The sequence below is a fragment of the Nanorana parkeri genome, unplaced genomic scaffold, assembly GCF_000935625.1.
Source record: "Nanorana parkeri isolate BGI_ZX_2015 unplaced genomic scaffold, ASM93562v1 scaffold1523, whole genome shotgun sequence".
NCBI classification, from domain to species: domain Eukaryota; kingdom Metazoa; phylum Chordata; class Amphibia; order Anura; family Dicroglossidae; genus Nanorana; species Nanorana parkeri.
Genome location: NW_017307791.1, coordinates 220,315 through 241,922, shown reverse-complemented (window position 1 = coordinate 241,922; position 21,608 = coordinate 220,315). Strand labels below are relative to the sequence as shown.

The window sequence follows — 21,608 nt, the reverse complement described above, 5'->3', positions numbered from 1 at the left end:
GTCAGTAAGTGAAATTGGTTGATTTACTTGGGGAGCGCTCAAGTAGTTATGCTGTTAATGTTCTAGTAAATATGCTAATGTTGTGTTTACTTTATATACACAAACACGTGCAAATAAAATTAAGAAGGATTGTTCCTTCCACATGAAACAGTTTCCATTTAGTTTGCAAAGTTAATTTTTGACTTTAGTAAATCAGGACTGAAACTAGTGAATCAACATGGCAGCCTATCACTTTCAGAAGGAGTGGTCAGCAATAGCACCTTCCGTTCTTGTCTTTTGACAGGTTTACTTTCAAGGCGCTACAAAATGCAGCTAGCAACCAGATTTTAGTTTAGTATGGTGATCCCAGTGAAAGACAATTTCTTCTTGTTGCTGTTTGCGTAACTAAATAAAAGCAAACAATTAGAAACCTGTTTGTTCTGTGTTATTGCGTTTATGTCACTGCAACCAAATTGACTGTAGTTGTTGTGGTCGGTGTTATTGTGATGCTGCTGCTACTGCTCCATTGTTGCTTTTTATTGATTTGCCACGTACCTTTTTAAAGCAAACTAAACTGGTGTAGGTGAATTCATCTCTTTATTTTAGTCAATACTCAGGGTGTTGTGGTTTTCTATAATATATATGTGTGTGTATATATATAGAGAGAGCCAAAAACTACCTATATTTTCTTAGAGAAAATCAATGCCAGAAGAGAAGAAAAGAAAGTAGTGTAGAAAATGGCCTTGAAATAATACTTTCTTTCTGAAACAACTAAAACATGAATAATTTAATGGAATTCCAATGCTCATTAGTAATATAAACATATATTACTTGCATCATGAGTGGCCATGTGGCCACATATTCGTAGATGCTATATATTGATAAGAAATAATAAAATACAGTACAACATGAGATTATTCTCACATATGTTCTCTTTGTTCTTTTTTTTTTTTGTTTTTGTGTTTTAGGTGGCCCAATTACTGACCCTGGATTTTATGGTACATATAATGTATTATTTCTATTGTGAGCTGGGTGGGTGAGTGGGAATAAACATATAATTAACTTATTCATTTAGCTGCTAGAAAACACATCATTAGTAATGCAATAAATAGCAACAAATAGCCATATCATTTCGATATCATAATTCATCAGATATTATTTTGTGCTTTTGTTGTTGCTGTTTTGTGCTTGTGATTAGTCATGGCCCATGAAGTAGTTGTCATGGTCACTGTACATGCTATTCCCTTTGACACCCAAGCAATTTACTTTACATACTGAATTTGTATGGCTATCGGGATTTGAAATTCACTAGTGAACATTATTAGCTATAATCCTGGGATAAGTAGCCATTGCTGTGGTGATATCCAGCAGACAGTGAATGTTTTTTGGGATGGAAGATATTATAGTTAACTTTCAGAATTGTCCATTTATGGTGATCCTTAATACATTACCCCCAGATTATGCATGGGACATACTTTAGTGGATGTGTAGTATTCTTAAAGAAGAACTCCGGGGAAAAATGACTAACCCTTGCGGTGGGGCTCCCCCCGCACTGCAAGGGTTAACTGCTCATTTGTGTCTAGGTGCTAAAAAAAAAAGTAATACTCGCCTGATCATTCCAGCCGGCATGTTCTTACATAGGGGTCCATAGAGCCTCTCCCCACCCCTCTGCAGCAGTCTAATAATCCTTGTGTCATCATGCTGTATACAAGTGTATAGACGTGAGGACGCTGAGGAACATTCCATTGTGCAGAAGAGGAGGAGACACGCTTCAGTGACCAGAGAAGCAGGGAGTCGGCTTGGCAGTTCAGGTGAGTAAGGTGAGTATAACTTTTATTTTTTTAGCACCTAGACACAAACGAGCACTTAACCCTTGCAGTACGGGGGTTGCCCCACCGCAAGGGAAAGTACATTTTTCCCCAGAGTTCTTCTTTAATCTGCGTTTTGTTCCCTCACCCAAGCATGATTATTTACACAAACCACCCAGCGTAAATGGAGTAATTAAACTACCTGAACATTACCTTCAAAGAGGTATATAACCTTTGTCAATGTGTACATAAACCCCTGCCAAATGTGAACTAATTATATAGTAAATAACTCACTGGCATCCAATCCATAAACAAAAACTATTCCTATCTGTCCCCTGAGACCCAGTGTTTTCACCATTGGGTGCTGCCATATTGTTATTTGCACAACAAACATAAGGAAAAGCTAGGCTGTTAGTAACAGCCCGCCTATTAAAGACACCTTTAACCTTTCTATGACAATCATCAGGATGCATAAGCCATGCCATGAGGAAGGGAGGGAGATGGAGATGAGGACTTATCGACTTTTCACAAAAGGTTAAAAGTAGCATATTGGTGAACGTGCGTTTAAGCATACTTAGGCTACACATATTGGAAAGGGAAGGGCTGGGTTTGGAAAAGCTGGTTGAACAGATCATGAAAGTACAATTTCATTTAAATGCTTGGGAAATCGAAAAAGTTGACTTTAATAAAGAAAAAAAACCTTGTGTAAAGCTCAATATCACATAGTAACCAGGAATCACCTTTCATTTTTGTAATTCATCTATAATGATAAAAGGTGAAGTCATGATTGCTAGTGATTACTGCACTTTTCACATGGTCATTTCTCCTTTTTCTCTGTGCTAATCAGTGGCATGCATCATTTTGTGTCATACCATACATGCTTGCAATATATTAGCCTCTTTTGTCTGTCAAGCAGATTTGCTCTTGTTATTTAGCCTTTTAACATCATTGTATGTGATGTTTAGGTTACCTATCAACATTAGATTCACCTGATATAAAACTAGTGATTTAAATATGTCTAGACAGTAACTAGAGTAGTGTGCACAAAATGATTGCAAAAAGCAATAGTGATTAGTGTTCTCAATGTGTGATTTTACGAACCTTCAGGTTTCTTAGATGTCCATACAATAGTGTCAGTTGAAAATTCTGGCAAACCTGAATATAACCCATTTAGATAAAGTCTTATTACAGACTAGGTGCATCTGTGGTGTGTGTTCTTAGGCTTGTTTTTTTTTTCATTGCTGTTGGAATATCCAATATCATGCAGTTAAAAAACTATTGGCACAGTATAGGCTGTATATTTTCATATATGTTCTCATCCTGTAAAGTCACTACAGAAAGTATTTATTTTACTACTGGGAAATTTCCCTCCTGATCTTTGCCAGGGATCCAGCAATAGTTTTATCCTGAGACATCTACGTTTGGCTTGACATTGAAGTCAATTTACTTCTGTGTGCTGGAGTGCCTTTTAAACATTGCTGTCCCAAATTTCAGTTAAGTGTAATTAATATGAAACATGAAAAGGGTTTATGTGATGTTTACCATGTTTTATTAGATAAAATATTTTTAAACATATAGCATTTAATGGCTTTGTTGTACTAGTATACTGTTTTTTAATAGTTACTGTGACAGTGGTATGCTTATTGCATGGTGAAAAGGGGACTTCTGTTAATGCAGACCAGTCCCAAACTTGGCAATTCAAACAGAGCATATAAACAATTGTACAAGCAGAGGTTACTGCAGGAGGAAAACCCGATGTGACAAGGATCAGTAAATTCAAAGACATAGGCAACTGAAATAGTATCCTTTTCCTGCAAAAGTCTATTTTGGTATTGCCTCTTCCAACTTCTACATTGGTCCTTTAACATAAAGAGTAGCCTTAGTGGCCAATAGGGAGCCTTAAGAGGTGGGAGGGCAGAGACAAGGTCCCTTTTACAGCAGAAGTGTATACAATGTCAGTTGTCCATCTTTATTTATACGTATGGATCTACTTTTAAGTCCAATCCTACATAAAACAAAATTAAATTTCAGTGAAATGTTTCGATTTTTATCCACATGTGATCAAAAGATCCCATGTGCCCTAAAAGGTTTTCCTTTGTTCTCCATTCTGTTTTTACTCCAGATGGCAACAACTTTCACCTGATTGAGTCAGAAGGCAAGAGAGTACACCATGGCAATGTGTCAGTATTTATCAGTAGAGGCAGAAAATATTTATCTGGTTCATCTAGAGCAACAAGTTAAAAGCTGTGTTCATGCCATACTTATACAAACTGCATAACACATACTGTTTTCTAACTAGTATTTTCCACCAAATCTGGATTATCCATTTTTTTTGAGTGGTAATTATATACACAGGATATCCACAATATGACATGCTTGTTTTCTGGCAACAGCGAGTCCCATATTATCTTATAGGAAATCTTTTCCCCAAAGTTATTTTTTGTACTTTAAAGGACAAAAATTATAATTGCGTAAAATACAAATCTCCTAACATTCTTATATAAATCCTTTTTTAAAATGATGCCTCCCACAGAGCAACTTAGGCTGTTGATTATGATTGGGATTGACATCTGGGGTCCTGTAATAATCCACAGGAACCAACCAGTGTAGGTCAGGTGAATACTGTAGCAGAAAGCATAAAAAGTCACAAAACAAAAAAAGAGTCTCTACACCTCATGTGAAACCCGATTTATCTTTAAAAAGAAAGATCATTTTTATACAATAAAACAAAAACAGCTATTAAACTTGTTATGCAAAATATTTATAGGCAGGGACAACAAAAATTTGAATTATCTTATATTTTCTTACACAAATAAAAATTGAGAGGACCATCAATATGTGGTACCTGAAGATGGTCTATATGTCAAAATAAAATATCAAGCATTGTTAGATACAGGACTTTACTTTTTGAAAGAGAGTTACTCTCTCTTGCTGAATTGATCCACAACTTTCCAAAGGACTTTCCAAAGGTGAACAAAAGAAGGAAACAAGATAGGGAACATTTACAGTCTATACATTTTAAAGCTTTGTGCTGAGCCCTCTAACCTCAATGTCCTAGGCAGGGGCCATGACTGCCTCGTGGTAAGTAAAGTCCTGTATTATTGCTTGTTTAGGAGCCCTAGCGGCCCTTACAGTGAACCTGACATTTGACCATGCAGGTAAACTAATCACCTTTCCGTCACTCTCCTGCCTCTCAGTTTGACCTCCTGGACCAGGTGATTATGGGGAGCATTGGATCCCTTTTTTCTTCCTCCTATGTGACACCACTGGCGTTTGGTGATCTGCCTCTAAGGCAGAGGTGATTGGGTTCTGTATGGACAAAGCACAAGTTTACAATAAGGGCAGTGTCTTAATGGTATATCTGGCCATTTAAAATTTGAGGTTAAAAAAGCTGCATAGAAACAGAGGACTTGCAAAAAGTAGCCGCTGGGTGCGATTTTGATTTCTTGTGAGTGTTTTCTTAACTTCCCTTGAGCAATTACAATGACCTTTATGGTATTTAAAATGGCATGTAATTTATAGAGAGGTAGAATTCTCCTGTATTCATATTGTGCTAATGCACCTCTCACTATTGCATAGTTCTGCATTTGGTTGCTTTTTATTGCTCCCAGCTTTTTTCAGTTTTTTATTCTTTTTTTTTTTATACAATAGTTGCCTACCCCCTTTATTTTCATTTGTCAACACTGTCTCAGAGTGTGTTTGGACACTGTTGGTGTCTTGTTAGTATCTGAGTAATGTTGACCTGTCTATGTATTATGTGAACGCATATAACTGTACTCACATAAAAGAACATGGTTTTGAACTTTGCCACTATGAGGGTATTCTGAAATTACATTTGTCCAGCGCAAAAAAAAATCATAGTGGCTATTAATGTGGACTAAAAACCTTTTCTGAGATTCTAAAAAAGGAGAACTCCATTGATACAAATAACTGTTCCAGAGAGAAGTATTTCCTTTCAGTTCGCTTATAGTTAAAGTGGAGCAACCCTTTAAATATATTGACTTAGCACAATTCTTCAGTCTTCCAAGAACTTTGAAGTTTAAAAAAAAATAGTCATCATAGCAGTAACCACAAAATGATTGCATTGTACCATCATCAGTGCTTTACAATTCTTTAAAGTACCCTCGGGAGCATTGTTATCCTTTTAGTGGCTTTTTAAAAGCCATTGACTGTACCTTAATTCATGCTTTTGACTCAGAAAAAGTCTAGATTTTCTCTGGTTACATTCGGCACCTTGCCTGTTGCCAAATTCCTTTCCCATAGACACAGTGGAATAAATTATATAAATGCATTACGACATTAAAGCATAATGATATACAGTTTTCCATTTGTAACAGGACATAAGTGAATATTGTTTTTTTAATTCCTCCCTTTCAATTCTGTTGAGACTTGTGCTTTGTAAACTGAGCACCTAACATTAAGCAAGTCTCTTGAAGATGTGTCATGAAAGGTATATTATCAGATACAATTTATTATGTAAACTGGCGTACTCTTTTAACTTTTATACTCACAGGGAAAACTGACATTTACCCAAAACAGTGCAATTAAATAATAATAGTGACTAGCTTTTATCATACTTTGTCTTTCAAAATGTAATTATAAAAAGTTCCTCCATTGGACATATTGGAAATGTAACAGTTACTAGTAACTTCCACTACTGAGTTTTTTTGTTGTAGGTAATCTGTTTGATTTTGGCAGTATTGGCAGAGCCAAGTGTGCCAGTAGGAGGACCATTAACATGCACAACACAGCAGTCAAGGGAGGGAAAAAAAATCAAACAATGGTAATGATGGGTATACATGAAATATCTATTGCAATAATAATATTTTTTGTATACCTTTTGTACCATCCTGTGCTATTGAGTTTTCTACCCTCTATTACTAGTTTTAAACTTGTAAACAGTATTTAATGTTAAAAGAGTCAGGCATTTATCAAAAACTCTTTAACTGTCTAGTGTGCTATTTAAGTGTCAGACTGAAGATTAAATATTCTATAGATGAATGTTAGTATACTTTGTAAATGTGAGATATATGTATAGTATGTACAGTGCCATGAACAATGCAGTTCATATTTACATATTTATTCCATCCAATATAACTAATGCTGCTAACCATACTGCAATTATTTATTTATATTGTATTCTAACAGTAACTTTTCCACTCTCTCTATTTTAAGATTATGAGACCACCTCCAATGATATTGGGGGGACCAGCACAGACAATAGCAATGGAGTCACTTCTACAGACGTCTCTAATGAAGGGAGTGAAGACAGCATTACAGTATGTGTATAATTAGAAATGTTTTATGCAAGGCAGTTTTTATTCTACAAATATAACAAAGTGTCACAGAACAACACATTTCATGGCTTAGCTTGCCCAAACCTGCAGCAGCCTGCCAAACTCCCTTGTCATAGCCAGGGCTGGATTTACTCTCTCTGCTGCCCCAAAGCCAGGTTCCTCAATGCGCCCTCCTACCCACCAAACCCCACATGGAGAATGGTATCACCGGGATCACTTGCACAAAACAAGCGGCAGCTTCCGCGCTGTACATTTAGCTCTGCTTGCCCAAAGCAAGGCTAAATGTAGAAAACAACTACCCGCCCAGCACCCGGAACTGCATGTCCTGCGCATCGTGAGATAGGAATTCCACATCCCTGCTGCCCCTCTACTCCCTGCTGCCCCAAGGCCGGGCCTTGGTTGGCCTTGTGGGAAATCCGGCCCCGGTCATAGCCGAATGTCGCTTCTAACAAAGATTTGTCACTTCTCAACATTGTTGGAGCTTGTCACTAAGCCCCACATACTCCTATTAGCCCATCACTATAATGAGCAGTCTACTGGCCAATTGTAATAAGACTGGAAGAGATGGTCAAGGTTCAGCAATATCAAAACGTGCTAAGAACATGTTTGTTTGTCAGAAGAGCCTGAAATATGGCTGTGGACTGGAAGGTTTTTGGAGGCTGCTGCAGATTTATGGAATGTATAGAGAAGACAGTCTACCTGTGAAGTAGCTCAGTTTTTTATCCATATGTTGCTGTACTGCACCAGCCCATCCCACTTTCTATTGGGTGCCATATAGTGACTCTGATACAAACCTGCTGGTGATTCTGGAAACTTAAGGTTCCTTGCTGTTGCTGATAACAACTTCTGTAAAAAAAAGCCCAATGCTAAGAAAATTCTCACAGTCACCAGTCAGTTTCAATCCTGCCTTTGAAGTTTGTATTTGGTTGGTGGTGCAGGATGCAAAGAGGGAGAAAGAGGAAGTTACACAGCCCCGGTTCCAGGAAGATCAGCTGTACTGTACTCCCACTGCTCCTATTTGGGAGTGTGTGGGCTTAGACTTGTTTTAGGACCACACAATATGTCGGAGTATCTCATTTACATGAGTACCCATATTGTAGATAGAGCATAGCAAGTCTAGAGAATTCATGTTGAACTATATTGTGTGAAAAGCAACTTTCTGTTAGCCAAATATTCTAGATAAGTTTATACCAAGATAAATTATAGTTTTTGTAAATGGCAAGTGTAATTATTTTGTTATTTAAAAATTAAATCAGCTAACCAAGATTAGAATTAATTTGCAGTTGTGAAAATCTACATGTTTTATGAGTTGTATTTATGTTTTCCAGGTTTATGTGGTAGTTGGTATTGCAGCATTGGTATGCACTGGTCTGGTAATAATGCTAGTAATCTTGAAGTTTGGAAGACACTCCAAATTTGGATTAAAAGGTAGGAAGTATTGGCATTTAATACTATTTTCTCTAAATCACAAATTTGATTATAATTTATTTTGATGTCTGCAGTACAGTCAGTATGAAGTTTTTTTTTTTTGGCACTATCAAAATACCAAGGTATATGGCATTTTGCATGGTATGGCTTTTTTGGATAACTCAATCCGTTTTCTCTTTTTGATGGATATAATGTGTTACTCGTTTTTCACTCTTTGTATATTGTACTATATGTATTATACATTGTTATTTTAATTGGGGCAGAGAGAAAAGTTAATAAGGTATAACTGTGTTTCCAAACAGACAGTACAATGGTGAATGCTAGTACTCTTGTCAATCCTTAAATCATTTTCTGTGCTCTTGCGGAGCACCTCAGTGTTGTTGCTTGCAGTGTGGCTGCAAAACCTGCTGAAGCAGCTCAAATGCAGGTCAAATGAAGAAAGAGGTCAACTGCAGGTCAAATGCACCTGTCATTGAATTTTAAATCAGAAGCGTCTCAAAGTGATGTCAAACTGATGCCATCAACACAAGATTTAAGTCTGTGGAGAGGCCCTAAGCCTTGTATTTTGCTCTTGTTTAGAACTAAGCCTCTCCTAGTTCTTAGGAGAGAATGTGTTGACAGCCTCACTACTGACAGCATGATCGTCATAGCAGTCCATCAAACTACTGTGGGGCATAAAAAGTGAGGAATACTTGGTGTTGTATCTGCTTCATTGCACTTTCCTATTGAAGCTTTGTCTTAGATCCTTGATAGCACAGACAAATACCATTTTCACTAGTACAAAACATTCTGGTTTGTCTTGGATCAGTGAATGTTCCGATATTTACACTAAGCCTTCAAGTCTATCTCTTATAAGTTGTGAACCGTGGGGCTTGTAAACAAGTTGTAGTAACACTTCTTTCAGTGCAGTAAAATGTCAGTATGTTGCTTTTTACCTTCTAAATAAATGACTAAATATTAAATATTGTATTGTACTACAAGCTTTACCCCATGTTAGTCAAACTTCAAATCCTTGCTTTAACATTTCTTTCCCCTGACACATCCTCCATCCTGAACTTTGGTGAGCCCCTTCAGCATATAAGATACAATGTCCTAGGTATACATCCCTGAAGCAATGATGCTGTTCCAGGCCTCAGCTGTCAGTGGTCAATTAGACAGAACATTGCATACTGTGGAATGTACACAACTCTCTCCCGAGTGACAGATCCTTATTTCACATCCCACTCTTCCTCACTGCAGCACAGATGTCAAGTGGAGTTTGCCGAGAGGTGCCTCCAGGTGTATTAGAGGTCTCTCTTTTTACTTAGACTGTTGAGATCTGAATTAGCTTGATGACTTCAGGACTTTATTACTCATATACAAAATATTTTACCTACATGTTTGCATATTGTTTTGATAGCATTTCTAACAAATGCTTAACTGCTTTACGTGCTCCATATTTTTTAATGGTTATAGAAAAATGTTCATTTTTACCATTACATTTTACTGGAACCATATTGCTGAAAGGATAGTAATGCTACCGTTTCCACAAAAAGATTACTGCTCTTATATGATGCATTATTATTTATTTTACTAGTGTTATTTATTTATTAATAAATAATCCTATTGTTGTTCCCAGGGTAAAAAAGTTAAAAAGATATTTTTATAGTTACCACAGGACTGTTAATTAGAAAAAAGCCATGCATTATCACAAGCCTAATGTACCCATAGGCATGAGCATCTGATGTTTATAACAACCTTTGGTTCTTAGTAACATATACCAAAAGCAAAATGTAAAAGAAGAAATCAGAATTAGAAACACAACACAAAGTGTAGTGATGAGTGATCATGTATAAAGTATAGTGACTCATTAGCAAACTGTTCGTTTCTACCCCTTAGCTGAATGAAGCCATAAAAGCCAGCTCCCATGGCTTTTGCTGATATTTTTGGCAATATCTGGCACCACTTCAATTATCATGTCCATCTCAGTAAAGCTAGATAAACTAATTTAAGGCAGCAGCATGCTGAAGTGTGAACTTTTATTTGCAGTCAAGGTGGTCCACATGGACTTGTTCACATCCAGATATATTTCTGTAGACAACAATCAAGCAGAAAAACCCTGGCTTCTATGAAGCTCCGTTTCATTATTGCACGAGAGTGCAGTACATATTTAAAGCAGAATTCCAGCCATAAATAATAAGATACAAATGAATAGCCCATTAACAGCTAAACATAGCAAAACCAGCTTTTGCTACAATATATATAACTTTTCTCTGCCACTAGTTGTCCTCAGTTTGATGGTCAGCATCATTTAACCCACTTCCTTTAAGCCTAGGTCATCCTTGACCCGTGCCTACCTTGTAACTGGACAATGAAAGGAGAAGCAGCACAGCAATTAGCTCACTGCCACTCAGTTTTCTCTTCCTATAAGCTTCCTGTCAGCATATTAACCGATTGACTGCTTGTGCTGCTTCTTCCTCTCACACTCCAGCCATGTCAAACAGGGACTGCAAGAGGCTGATACTAGGTTAAATTTAGCCACTTACACTGGTTGAATGTTAAAAAAAAAATGTAATGATGTATTAATAATTACAGAGCTGCATTCACTTGTCATATTATATCTGCCTAGAGTTCAGATTTAAGATACTACTTGCAGTGTTTTTGTGTTCATAACATTTTAAGACATAGAAGGGAACAGGGGCGTCACCAGGCGCACATCATTGTGTAACATGTAAAATCATTATGCACATGCATAATGATGTCACATGCACTTCACTGCCGGTGGCCATCTTGGTGATGGGTGCCGGCAAAGAGAGGAGGGGACGACCATCCTGCGGAAAAGGTATGCCGTTGGGTGCCCTCCTGTCTTGTGCAACTGTCGGGCTCTCAGTCCATGACCAAACGCCTGACTTTTCAGAGGGGGTGACACCAAAATGACTGTCAGTCATTTTGGTGTCACTCCCTCTGATGGTGTCACCTGGTATGAGCCGCACCCCCTTGTGATGCCATTTATTCCGAATGCAATAAAAAGGAATATGGTGTAATTGTTTGTGCATTTAAGCATTTCTACACAGTAAAGCTGTTGTTTTAAAAAAGATCTTCCCCACCAACTACACCAACAATACAATATACCTACCAAATACTTTTACAAATATCTAAGGATCAGGCACTACCTATCTACAGCTCAACTTAGGGATGCTTCATTCCATAGACAATCCATCTCCTTCTTCTCTAAAGCTTCGCCACTAATGAAAGGTATTTCCTTTTTTTATAAGCTATTGGCTACTCCACTGAGTGCTGAAAAACTTCCTGTTATGAAGTGGTGGGAGGAACAGCTGGGGTTCACTCTCTCCCCTATATCCTGGCATCAAAACATAGCATGGACCCTAAAGGCATCAAGATGTCTTACACACTGGGAATCAGCCCTAAAAATATTCCATAAATGGTACTATACCCCGCACAGATTGTCTAAGATGTTTCCATCAACCTCTCCACTATGTTGGAGAAACTGTGGACAGACTGGTACACTGTGTCATATCTGGTGGCAATGCCCCCTGCTGCAACCATTCTGGAATACCTTCTTCCACTTTCTCAGTGCGGTCACTCAAATAAGACGTGAACCCTGTGCACGAATGGCCCTCCTAGGAGTGGGGGTGATTGATTGGCCTACCAACTCACGAATCTTTGTGACACACACCATTATTGCAGCTAGGCTCTCCATTGCCAGACTATGGAAACAACAGACGATCCCCACACCGTAATAGAAATTATAAACCAAAATTCCCACTTTGAATATCTTTTTGCTAGAGCACATCGAAAAGATCCTAAATTCCTCAGGGAATGGGACTGCTGGATGAATGACAACCGATGTACTACCCAACTGCTCCTGAAATATTACCTGTCCCCAAACAGCCTAACTAATGGACAATAATATCTTCTATCCTAATCCTATATTGGCACTTTTGGATTGGAACCCCACACATAAATCTGTAGCATATACCTGAACTAGAATGGCTCATGTTAGACGATGAACGATACACCTACAACATACCTTATCCCATCTCAATGCATCGAAAACCTGTTTTAGGTCTCCTCTCCTTTCCCCCTTCTTCCCACATGTTCGTATGTCATTCCCCATCCATACCTCCTTTCCCATCATACCATTAAGACGCAAACCTACTATTTGACAAAGAAGGTTTAACGACACCATCTCCTGGTTCTGCGCTGAGTAGCACTATCACTAAACATAGGCCATTTACTGTTGTTATCAAATGTATGCAATGTGCAGTTCTACATACATACCACTGTACTGCACCGTTTGTAATACTACCGATTGCTTTGTATACTTAAGCCATTGGCACTATGTGACCTGTAAACCGTACTATTTCTATGCAATCCTGTCTTATCATATGCAAAAAACCTTAATAAAGACGTATTGTTAAAAAAAAAAAGATCTTCCCTACTTTGCATATTGCATGAGAAAAATGTACATTAATATACATTGGCACATTTAATGGTACACCCAGTAAAGAGTGTGCAGCATGGTATACATTTGGCTCTTTGCCCCTATTTTATAAAATAAAGACATCTAATCAAGCAGGCAATAAACGGTAGCTGCAATAAGGTGTTGATGTGTTGGTCATTTGTACTATGTAGTATAATGTACTAATGTAGTCATGTTCAGCCTCTGCACATATGAAGTTCAATGTTTTAGCTATAGTGGTGCCTTTGGATAATAACACTGCATGTGTTTAAATATAGAGCTTGATTTTTTTTTTCTGTGATGCCGTATAAAGTCTATTCCTGGCAATTAAATATATACGTGCAACAGTTACATCTATTAACAACTGAAACCATTTAAACAGTCCAATAAATACAGTTTATGTACTGCTCCCATCTCACTAAAGCTGCCTTGATGGTTAACGTGCTTGATTTTGTTAAGTGTGTGTTTTAGTACAGATAATTCTGCACTAGATCATTCTCAAGCTGTGTGACACATCTAGATATACTGTGTTTGTAATGAACAGTGTTTGACATATCTCCCAGTTACTTAGTGTCTTCATAACATGGTTACTGTACAAACCTAAAGGCAGACAATCTATAGATTTCATGGATATTATTGCAATCATAGCAATTTTTCCTGAGAGCTATGTTTTTATGCCTCTTTTTTCTTAAAGGCGTGTTGCCGTTGGTAGTGTGCTGGATCCATAGGTGAGTATATAATAATTGGCGGCTAATCTCTCTCAGTCAGGTTGTTTTCAAGGAGTCTGAACAGCATATAAAAGGATGAGAGCGCCGCAAGTCTAGATAAAGTCCAGTAAAGGTTTATTTTTCACAAGCAAAAGGTCAGAAAGTATATCCACTCCATTTTGGGGGCTCACAAATCCCTATCCATGGAGGCTTTAAAATGGTGAATGCAGATGATTGGAGATAATACTATTCAGTATTATCTTAATTCACCAATATAACACAATATAAAACTGGTTGCATGCATTGGAAGAAATCATCATTGGGAATAATACTGAACAGGCAATTTGCAGAACTTTGCAGAACATTACTGCATTAGAATTGGGGCTTGCTTGTCAGACAGGCAACCCACACTGCTATTGCAGTAATCTGTGTTCTGCAATTACCTGTCCAGTATTGTCTCAAATCATCTGTAAACCTTAGTTTAATGCCTTGATAAAGGGGTATTTGTGAACCCCCAAAACACATTGACGTTCTTACCTCTTTATTGTAAGAAAATGAACCTTTACTGGACTTGATCTAGACTTGTGGTGCTCTCATCCTTTTATATACCTTTTTTCTTAAAGTGACACTAAACTCCGGAGTTAAATCTTAAAAATGCATTCAGGTACCTTAACTATTAACAAAAATGTATCTTATTTGTGGATCACTCAGCTGTAGATCCTCAGGTCATCTCTGAATTGGTGCTGCCACTGTCCTTTCTTCTGGAGGGTGGCTACTTTTGTTTCCCATGGTCCTTGTGTGTGTTGTAAAGTAGTCACCACTCCAAGCTCACCACTGTGATGGACTATAATCTCAATACAAATTAGTAACCTGAACCTGAGATGGTAGTCCATCACGGGAGTGAGCTTGGAACAAACTATAGGGAAATTGTCAAGTTATTTCAGCATCAGATGACTGTTATACTGTCATCTCTCATATTGTTTTCATGTTTCTGCTTCCTTTCTGCCATAACGGGACCTTATGTCAGTGGCAAAAGATAACTGTCACTCAAATGTTGTGCTTCATATTGGCATAGGTTCTGATTTAGTACAGTCATTTTTCATGTATCTATCTTTCTAGCTCTCTGCTGTATCGGTTTTTCCAATTACATTTTCAGGATTAAAACAGTGTTTTTATAAGGATAAAAAAAATTGGAAAGCTAAGCACTTATTATGTATTACTACATGCTAAAATCAACAGATAGGCAGATACATCAACTAAGTATAACTAAGTTTACAAATCAGAAATACAGAAACTCCAGTTACAACAACGGTAACTATGGGAAGAGGAAAACACTAGACATTCAGCAAGATTAACAGGTGCTGCCATTCTCTTTGGAAGATCTCCAGGTTTCTGGAATGATGATGCAAAGCATGTACCTGGAATTTAGAATCAATTGACTACTAGAGATAGGACCAACAGTTTGTCTAAGTCTAATTTTATGTCCAGTACTATAATTCAAATGACTATGCTTTTGTGATGTAATGGCAATAATGGTGCATTTCCAATTAAAGCAGGTTTTTAGACTAAAATGGCATGATCGCCTGGTTCTTTTTTCGAAGCAATGCGCAAGATTTATATATTATTAATTTATAGTGCTTACGTGTTTAAACTATTTCATATATTAGTTTTGTATTTAATAATGGATTTTATTAAATATCTCAATCATTTAAAGAAATACAATGTACCACCGATAGTTTTAATTGCAGTATTCTAATTTGCATTTAAATTGCCTTTAATATTAGTATTATTAAACTTTCAAATTATTTTTGCAGAATCCAGATCAACAAATATAAATTGCCCAGCACAGTATTTCTTTAAATTTTTGCCCAAGCAATTATTAGACATGTGCATTCGGATTCGGACGAACCTGTAAATCAACAGGTTCGGTTCATCCAAATCCGAAATAATGAATTTATTATATGCCCGAATATACTAAAACTATATTCGGGCATTAATAAATCTGTTTGCAGAATGTGCAACGGCCATATTAGCCGCCAGCGCGTTCTGCGCAGGTGCACCGCAATCTTTCAGTGTATCTTAGTATACACCAAGATGGCGGCGCCCGAACATACACCAAGATACACTCAAAGATGGCGGTGCGCAAGCGCAGAACACGCCAGCGGCCGACGTGGCCACCGCTCGTTCTGCATTTTCAGTATGATGTCACAGGCTGAACGAGCGGTGGCCAAATCGGCCACCGGCACGTTCTGCCCTGGCACGCCGCCATCTTTTAGTATATCTTGCTATACACCAAGATGATGGCGCCTGAACATACAGGCGCCGCCATCTTGGTGTATACCAAGATACATTTGAAGATCGCTGCGCGCCAGCGCAGAATGCGCCGGCAGACGATATGGCCACTGCTTGTTCTGCATTTTCAGTGTGCGGTTTTGGATCCGGAGGCTCGGGGCTTCTGAAACCGAAACAGCAGAAACATTTGTTTTCTTCGATAAAACGAATGCAAATTTTTTTTTTTCATTTGTTTAGTCAGAAAACAAATTTTTATACCGTGCACATGTCTAGCAATTACAGTCATCATGTTTCTGAACAGCTGTCTTCAACTCTCTGAGCTCTGCTTCCATGAACTTCCTGTCCAGTACAAGCTGACAAGGGACAGAGCCAAAGCTGGCAAAATATTTGTTTCATTTCGTTTCAGATTTTTCTTTATTTTGGGTTTTGGGTTTGAATGCCGTTTCGTTATTCGAATTCAGATGTTTTAGGATTTCATTTTGGTTTCGGACAGGGTTTTCTGATTGCCCAGAAAGCAGACACATGTCTGATTTTGTTTAATTTTGAATGAAATTCGGAGCATCCACAATTTAATTAAAGAACATTCGGATTCGTTTGCACTCAACCTCATTGCAATTGGGACATTCGGATGCATCTGAATATCTGAAATCACGAAATGTCATGCGAATTTGCATTCAGAACCAAATGAAATTTACATGTCTAATTTACATAAATTAGCCATCTAGTAGCTTGGAGTAGTGAGGAAAAAGGAAGGAGGAGAGGGGAACAAAAAGCAGGGAAGTGAATTGCCTTTCTGTGCCTGTGTGTTTGTGGAGACACACACATCTTGTTAGCACACACAATTAGGACCCTGCAAGGGAAAGGAGCCACCCTAAAACAGGATATCAGGGAGCCACTTCCATTGTAAGTGACTTAATTAGCATTTGAAATAGCTTAAAAACCTTTTGACTTTAATATCACTTTAAAGCAGGGGCGTCCCGAGGCTGGGTGACACCCAGAGCGGTGTCCGAGTGTCACCCCGCCAAGACGTCACCGCGCATGCGCGGAAGTATTCTGATACCTGCCGGCGCCCATCTTGTTGATGGACGCCGGCAGAGAGAGGAGTAGACAGCCACCCGGCGGGATAATGTATGCCGCCGGGTCCCCTCCTCTCTCTCTCTCCTGATACTGTCGGGCGCTCGGTACATGACCGAACGACCGACTTTTCAGAGGGGGGTCACACCAAAATTACTGTGTCACCCGGGTGCGGGCCGCACCCCCCGCACCCCCCTTGTGACGCCACTGGGTACAAGGCACAAATTATAAGGCATTCCACAGCTACTTTATCATCATCAGTAGTATAAGTATTCTAATCTCTTCCAAAGCCTCCCCATTAGTAGATGGGTTGTGGATGTCCTTCCAAATGTTTTTCTCATGCATAAACACATTGTGGGAAATTTATCAAAACTGGAGCAGACAAAAACTGGAGCAGCTATGCACGGCAGTTTGTTCAGTTAAGATTTGAAAATGAAAGAGAGAGGCTGATGGGTTCCTGTGCACAGCTGCTCCAGATTTTGTCTGCTCCAGTTTTGATAAATTCCCCTCCCAGTGCATTGCTATTTTGCTTCAGCTGAGTTCCCCAAGGTTGAGTGCAGTTCAAAAAATAGAGAATAATGGTTTATTAAATCCTTTGAGCAAAGTGTGGACATTTATCCGTGACCCACTCAACAATGATCTCCAACAGATACAAGCATTTTTATGTAAAATTATTTCAAATGTAACAGTCCACCCTTAGTGTGCTTTCCAAGGAGCCACAATACAGAATAGGCACATCGAATAGAACAATAAGCTTGTTCAACACTCCTTCAATCTTTCTCTTGTCTCTAATATCCATCCTCTAGTTATGTGAGCAGCACATACTTATTCTGCTGCCTCTGCAGAGTGTTCTTCACACCTCAGCAGCATGTCGTCTCATTGAGCAAACATTACATTATTATGTTCAAAATAAATGCAGTGCAAATTTTGTTATACTCAGACTAATTCACTGGAGTCCATAACTTCTAAGCATCTAACTCAACTGTGCATTAATGTCTACCATAAGCAAAGAGGCAGGCAAATATCATACACAGCAGGTTAGGAGGTAAGGCACACCAAAGCTGACAGGTAGTGTACAAGAATATTCAAGGTCCGTGTACTGATCTCTGTTTGATCCTTGGTCACAGAGCTGCTGTGCTGGTCCTGGGCTCACACCGTGCACAGCGGAGCTCGGGATCGCCAGCTGCGACAGAGGGGGGGGGGCGCACACTCGCACGCATATTACAAGTGATCGGGCATCTCTACAGACACCCGAATGCTTGTATGTAAACATCGTTGGCTGTTTACATTTCAAGCTGATTTTCCGCTCGTGCGTGCCACCTAGCAGCAGGCACGGGCGGGGCGGGATGGGGTGTTTAAAAACGCCCACCCGCATCCAAGAAGCCGCTGTCCGGCTGTTTAATTACAACGGCCGGACAGCAGGTGGTTAAATGACAGCTAATTCGCCTGGCTGGCGCAGCAAATTTACCCTAAGAGTTGACTGTTTGACGCTCGAAGAAATCTCAAAGAATCCTAAAAGGTTATCGTCGGATGTCAAGGTAACTCTTACAACAGTTGGGGTCAAATTGCCTGCATCTACAATCAGAAAGAGATTTCACCAATTTAACTGGCATCAGACGTGTGTTAAGAAAAAGCCTTTGCTATGCAAAAAGGAACATTGGACCAAGATGACAGTTTGCCATTGAGCCTATAGGCATAATCTATGACTTTTAGAACAATGTGCTGAAGACTAACTAATCAAAGAAGGAGATGTTTGGTTACAGTAACAATAGACATGTATGCCACAAACAAGACAGCATTTCAGGAGAAAAAGCTCATGTGAACTATGAAGCGTGGTGGAAGAAATGCTTGTTGCCTGTGGTCATTGGGGTGGATTTCATAAAGGCAAATAGGCTATCATATCAAATGTGCTGTATGGAAATGTAAGTTCATCTGTCCACAAGTTGGTTCTAAGCCGGAAATAGGTCTTTCAATATGAGAATATTCCCCACATTGTCTGTTTAGTTGTGTTGAAAAATACAATAATTTCCATGAGTTGTACTTAATTCTTCACATTACTGTATTTATAAAGGTTGAGATGTCAGATTCACCTAAAATACCCAGTACAATCACCAATGAATCATTCATTAACATTAAGCGCCAATATTCATTTGTAATTTGATCTCTTCAAAAAGGATTTGTCGGGATGTGGATTTCTTTTTAACATTTGTAACGTTTACTACTCTACACTGATTTTTTTCCACATTGGCTGCATATTCATTTGGGTCTGCAGCATAAGGTCAGCTTTATAATTCCAAGTTAATGTTTTTGGCAAAAGTGGGCAATTCCAGGCAGCTGAATATGCTTTGATCCACTCATTCTTTCTAAAAAGACCGCACTGTTATCACTTTGAATAGCTGTGCATATCTTAGAGTGTTGATAGAAGAGTTAAGTGAACATTACAGGTCCAGCTGAGCACTTCTCACTTTGAAGCAGGGCCAGCATCACAAAGAGACATTATAATTCAGTGTTTGTCTGTACTGGTTGTTGTGCCTCTAATGTTATTCATGTCCTTTATCTAATAGAATAGAATAATGGTAGTGACCAACCTTTGGGTTGCTGTTCTTGTAACTCTTGGATCTCTCACCCTTCCAACAGGAATTTGCTAAGCGATCTCGAAATGTGGAGATTACTTTTCGTGCATATACCTTCAGGCCTGTCTTGATACAGTGCAAATGCATTATACATACTTGTTAGGGTGTCCTGCTATCTGCGTGACACAATGTACAAACAAACAACCACTGCAACTAAAAATCAAGTAGCAGCTTTCAGCGTGCAGGCTTGAGACAGAATTAACACAGACCCTAAGACGTAACAATGGTACCATTCTCTTCTTATAGGATGAGTACAGGGATAACCTTTTATTCTGGCTAGTAATTCCTATCACCGTCACTTCTTAAAATATGATTTGGGTGCAGTAAATAAAGAAAAAAAGTATCCACATCACAGATATTTTTGTGCTGGTTTTGTGCAATAGTTGTCCTTTAATTGGAACTTGCTATTCCTACTGCCATTGGTTTGCCATTAGCTGAACTCTTTCTGTAACCACCTTACAGCTGACCCTGGTAACCACTTACCGGTAAATCACATAGCATTGCCTTAGTGATCTATCATCCATCAATACGAGATCTTTGCTGCATGCAGTTGGCAGCACTTAACTTATGCACATATAAACGTGTTATTTTTTAGTGGGAACTAGTAATTTACTGTACTGGAATTAGCATATTCTGTAATTAGTAAGACCATATGGGAGTATACCCAACATAGCATTTCTTATCATTGATTCCATAGTAAAGGTATTTAAAAATGTCCAATTTTGTCAAGTGCCAGCTATTTGAATGCCATAGAGGTCAATTGAAAGATCACACATCAAACTAAGCATCCATATACCAAACATTTGAGCTACACTTTAACCAGAACTATAATGTATAGTCAGCAAAATGTTGTCCTCTGTGTATTTCAGGAGTTTTCCTCTAATGTGACTTTACAGCCAGTTAACATGAATAACAGCCTAAGCAATATAATGACGTATTGATATGCAGCAATAATCCCTTTCTTTCCTGTACATTAATGTGTAATATTATTTTTTCATTTTATTCCTTAACATCATACCAGCTATCTTACATTTTTTGTCCACAAGATTTATGTCTCCAACTCCCCATTGCTTGCTGGAGAGTATATAATAGTAACCATAAGACTTTTTCTTATAAATTTGATTTATGTTCTTCTTATTATCACTTAAACATACCATCTAATCTGTAAAAAGAAGAGAAGGGGTAGGAAGTGCACAGTGTACTCCAGAGACTCACAGCCCAGACACAAGTTCATATTAAACTATCATGTTCATAGCACCAGATGTACAGTGTGACTTAATATAATTGAGAAGAAGAGATTCTTACTCCTTGGAAGAACATTTTGAAAAGGGGGAGGCTTCTCTAATGAATTATTACAGTCAAAATTAATACAGGATATTCCAAAGTTCACACTGCAGCCTCAGCTTGTAATTTTTTTTGTATATTTATTCTTCCCATATGAAAATAATGTCATAATACAGACCACTTTAGAGAATACCTTGATCCATTCACAATCACTGTCCCAATATCCACATGTTACACAGGCTTACAAGTTTAGGGGTCTGTTGGGGTGGAATCCAGTTAGCTTTAGTATGCTTTTTGGCTGAGGAACCAGCCCAGTGCACCAGAGGTAATTTGCTTTACCATCCTCAGACTTACATTTGCAAATCTATGTAGGGATAGAGAGAATATACTGATTTCATGCAGAGAATGTTCATTTGACCTTTGAAACCAGGGCTACATGGTTGGTGGAATCCAGTTAGCTTTAGTATGCTTTTTGGCTGAGGAACCAGCCCAGTGCACCAGAGGTAATTTGCTTTACCATCCTCAGACTTACATTTGCAAATCTATGTAGGGATAGAGAGAATATACTGATTTCATGCAGAGAATGTTCATTTGACCTTTGAAACCAGGGCTACATGGTATTAAAGTGCCATTCCAAAGCAAAC

At 38.5% G+C, this 21,608-nt stretch overlaps 1 protein-coding gene across 2 annotated transcripts in view; it reads left to right on the top strand.

Annotated features, from left to right (window-relative positions):
• Positions 1 to 21,608, top strand: part of NTRK2 (neurotrophic receptor tyrosine kinase 2) — a 201,916-nt gene that overhangs the window by 46,611 nt on the left and 133,697 nt on the right. The window contains exons 9-11 of one of the 2 annotated variants that reach the window (XM_018570373.1): positions 948 to 977; positions 6,963 to 7,066; positions 8,413 to 8,512. In XM_018570373.1, coding sequence (XP_018425875.1) covers positions 948 to 977; positions 6,963 to 7,066; positions 8,413 to 8,512 — 234 coding nt within the window. The remainder of the gene's footprint in view (positions 1 to 947; positions 978 to 6,962; positions 7,067 to 8,412; positions 8,513 to 21,608) is intronic. The other variant, XM_018570374.1, reaches the window with a different exon arrangement.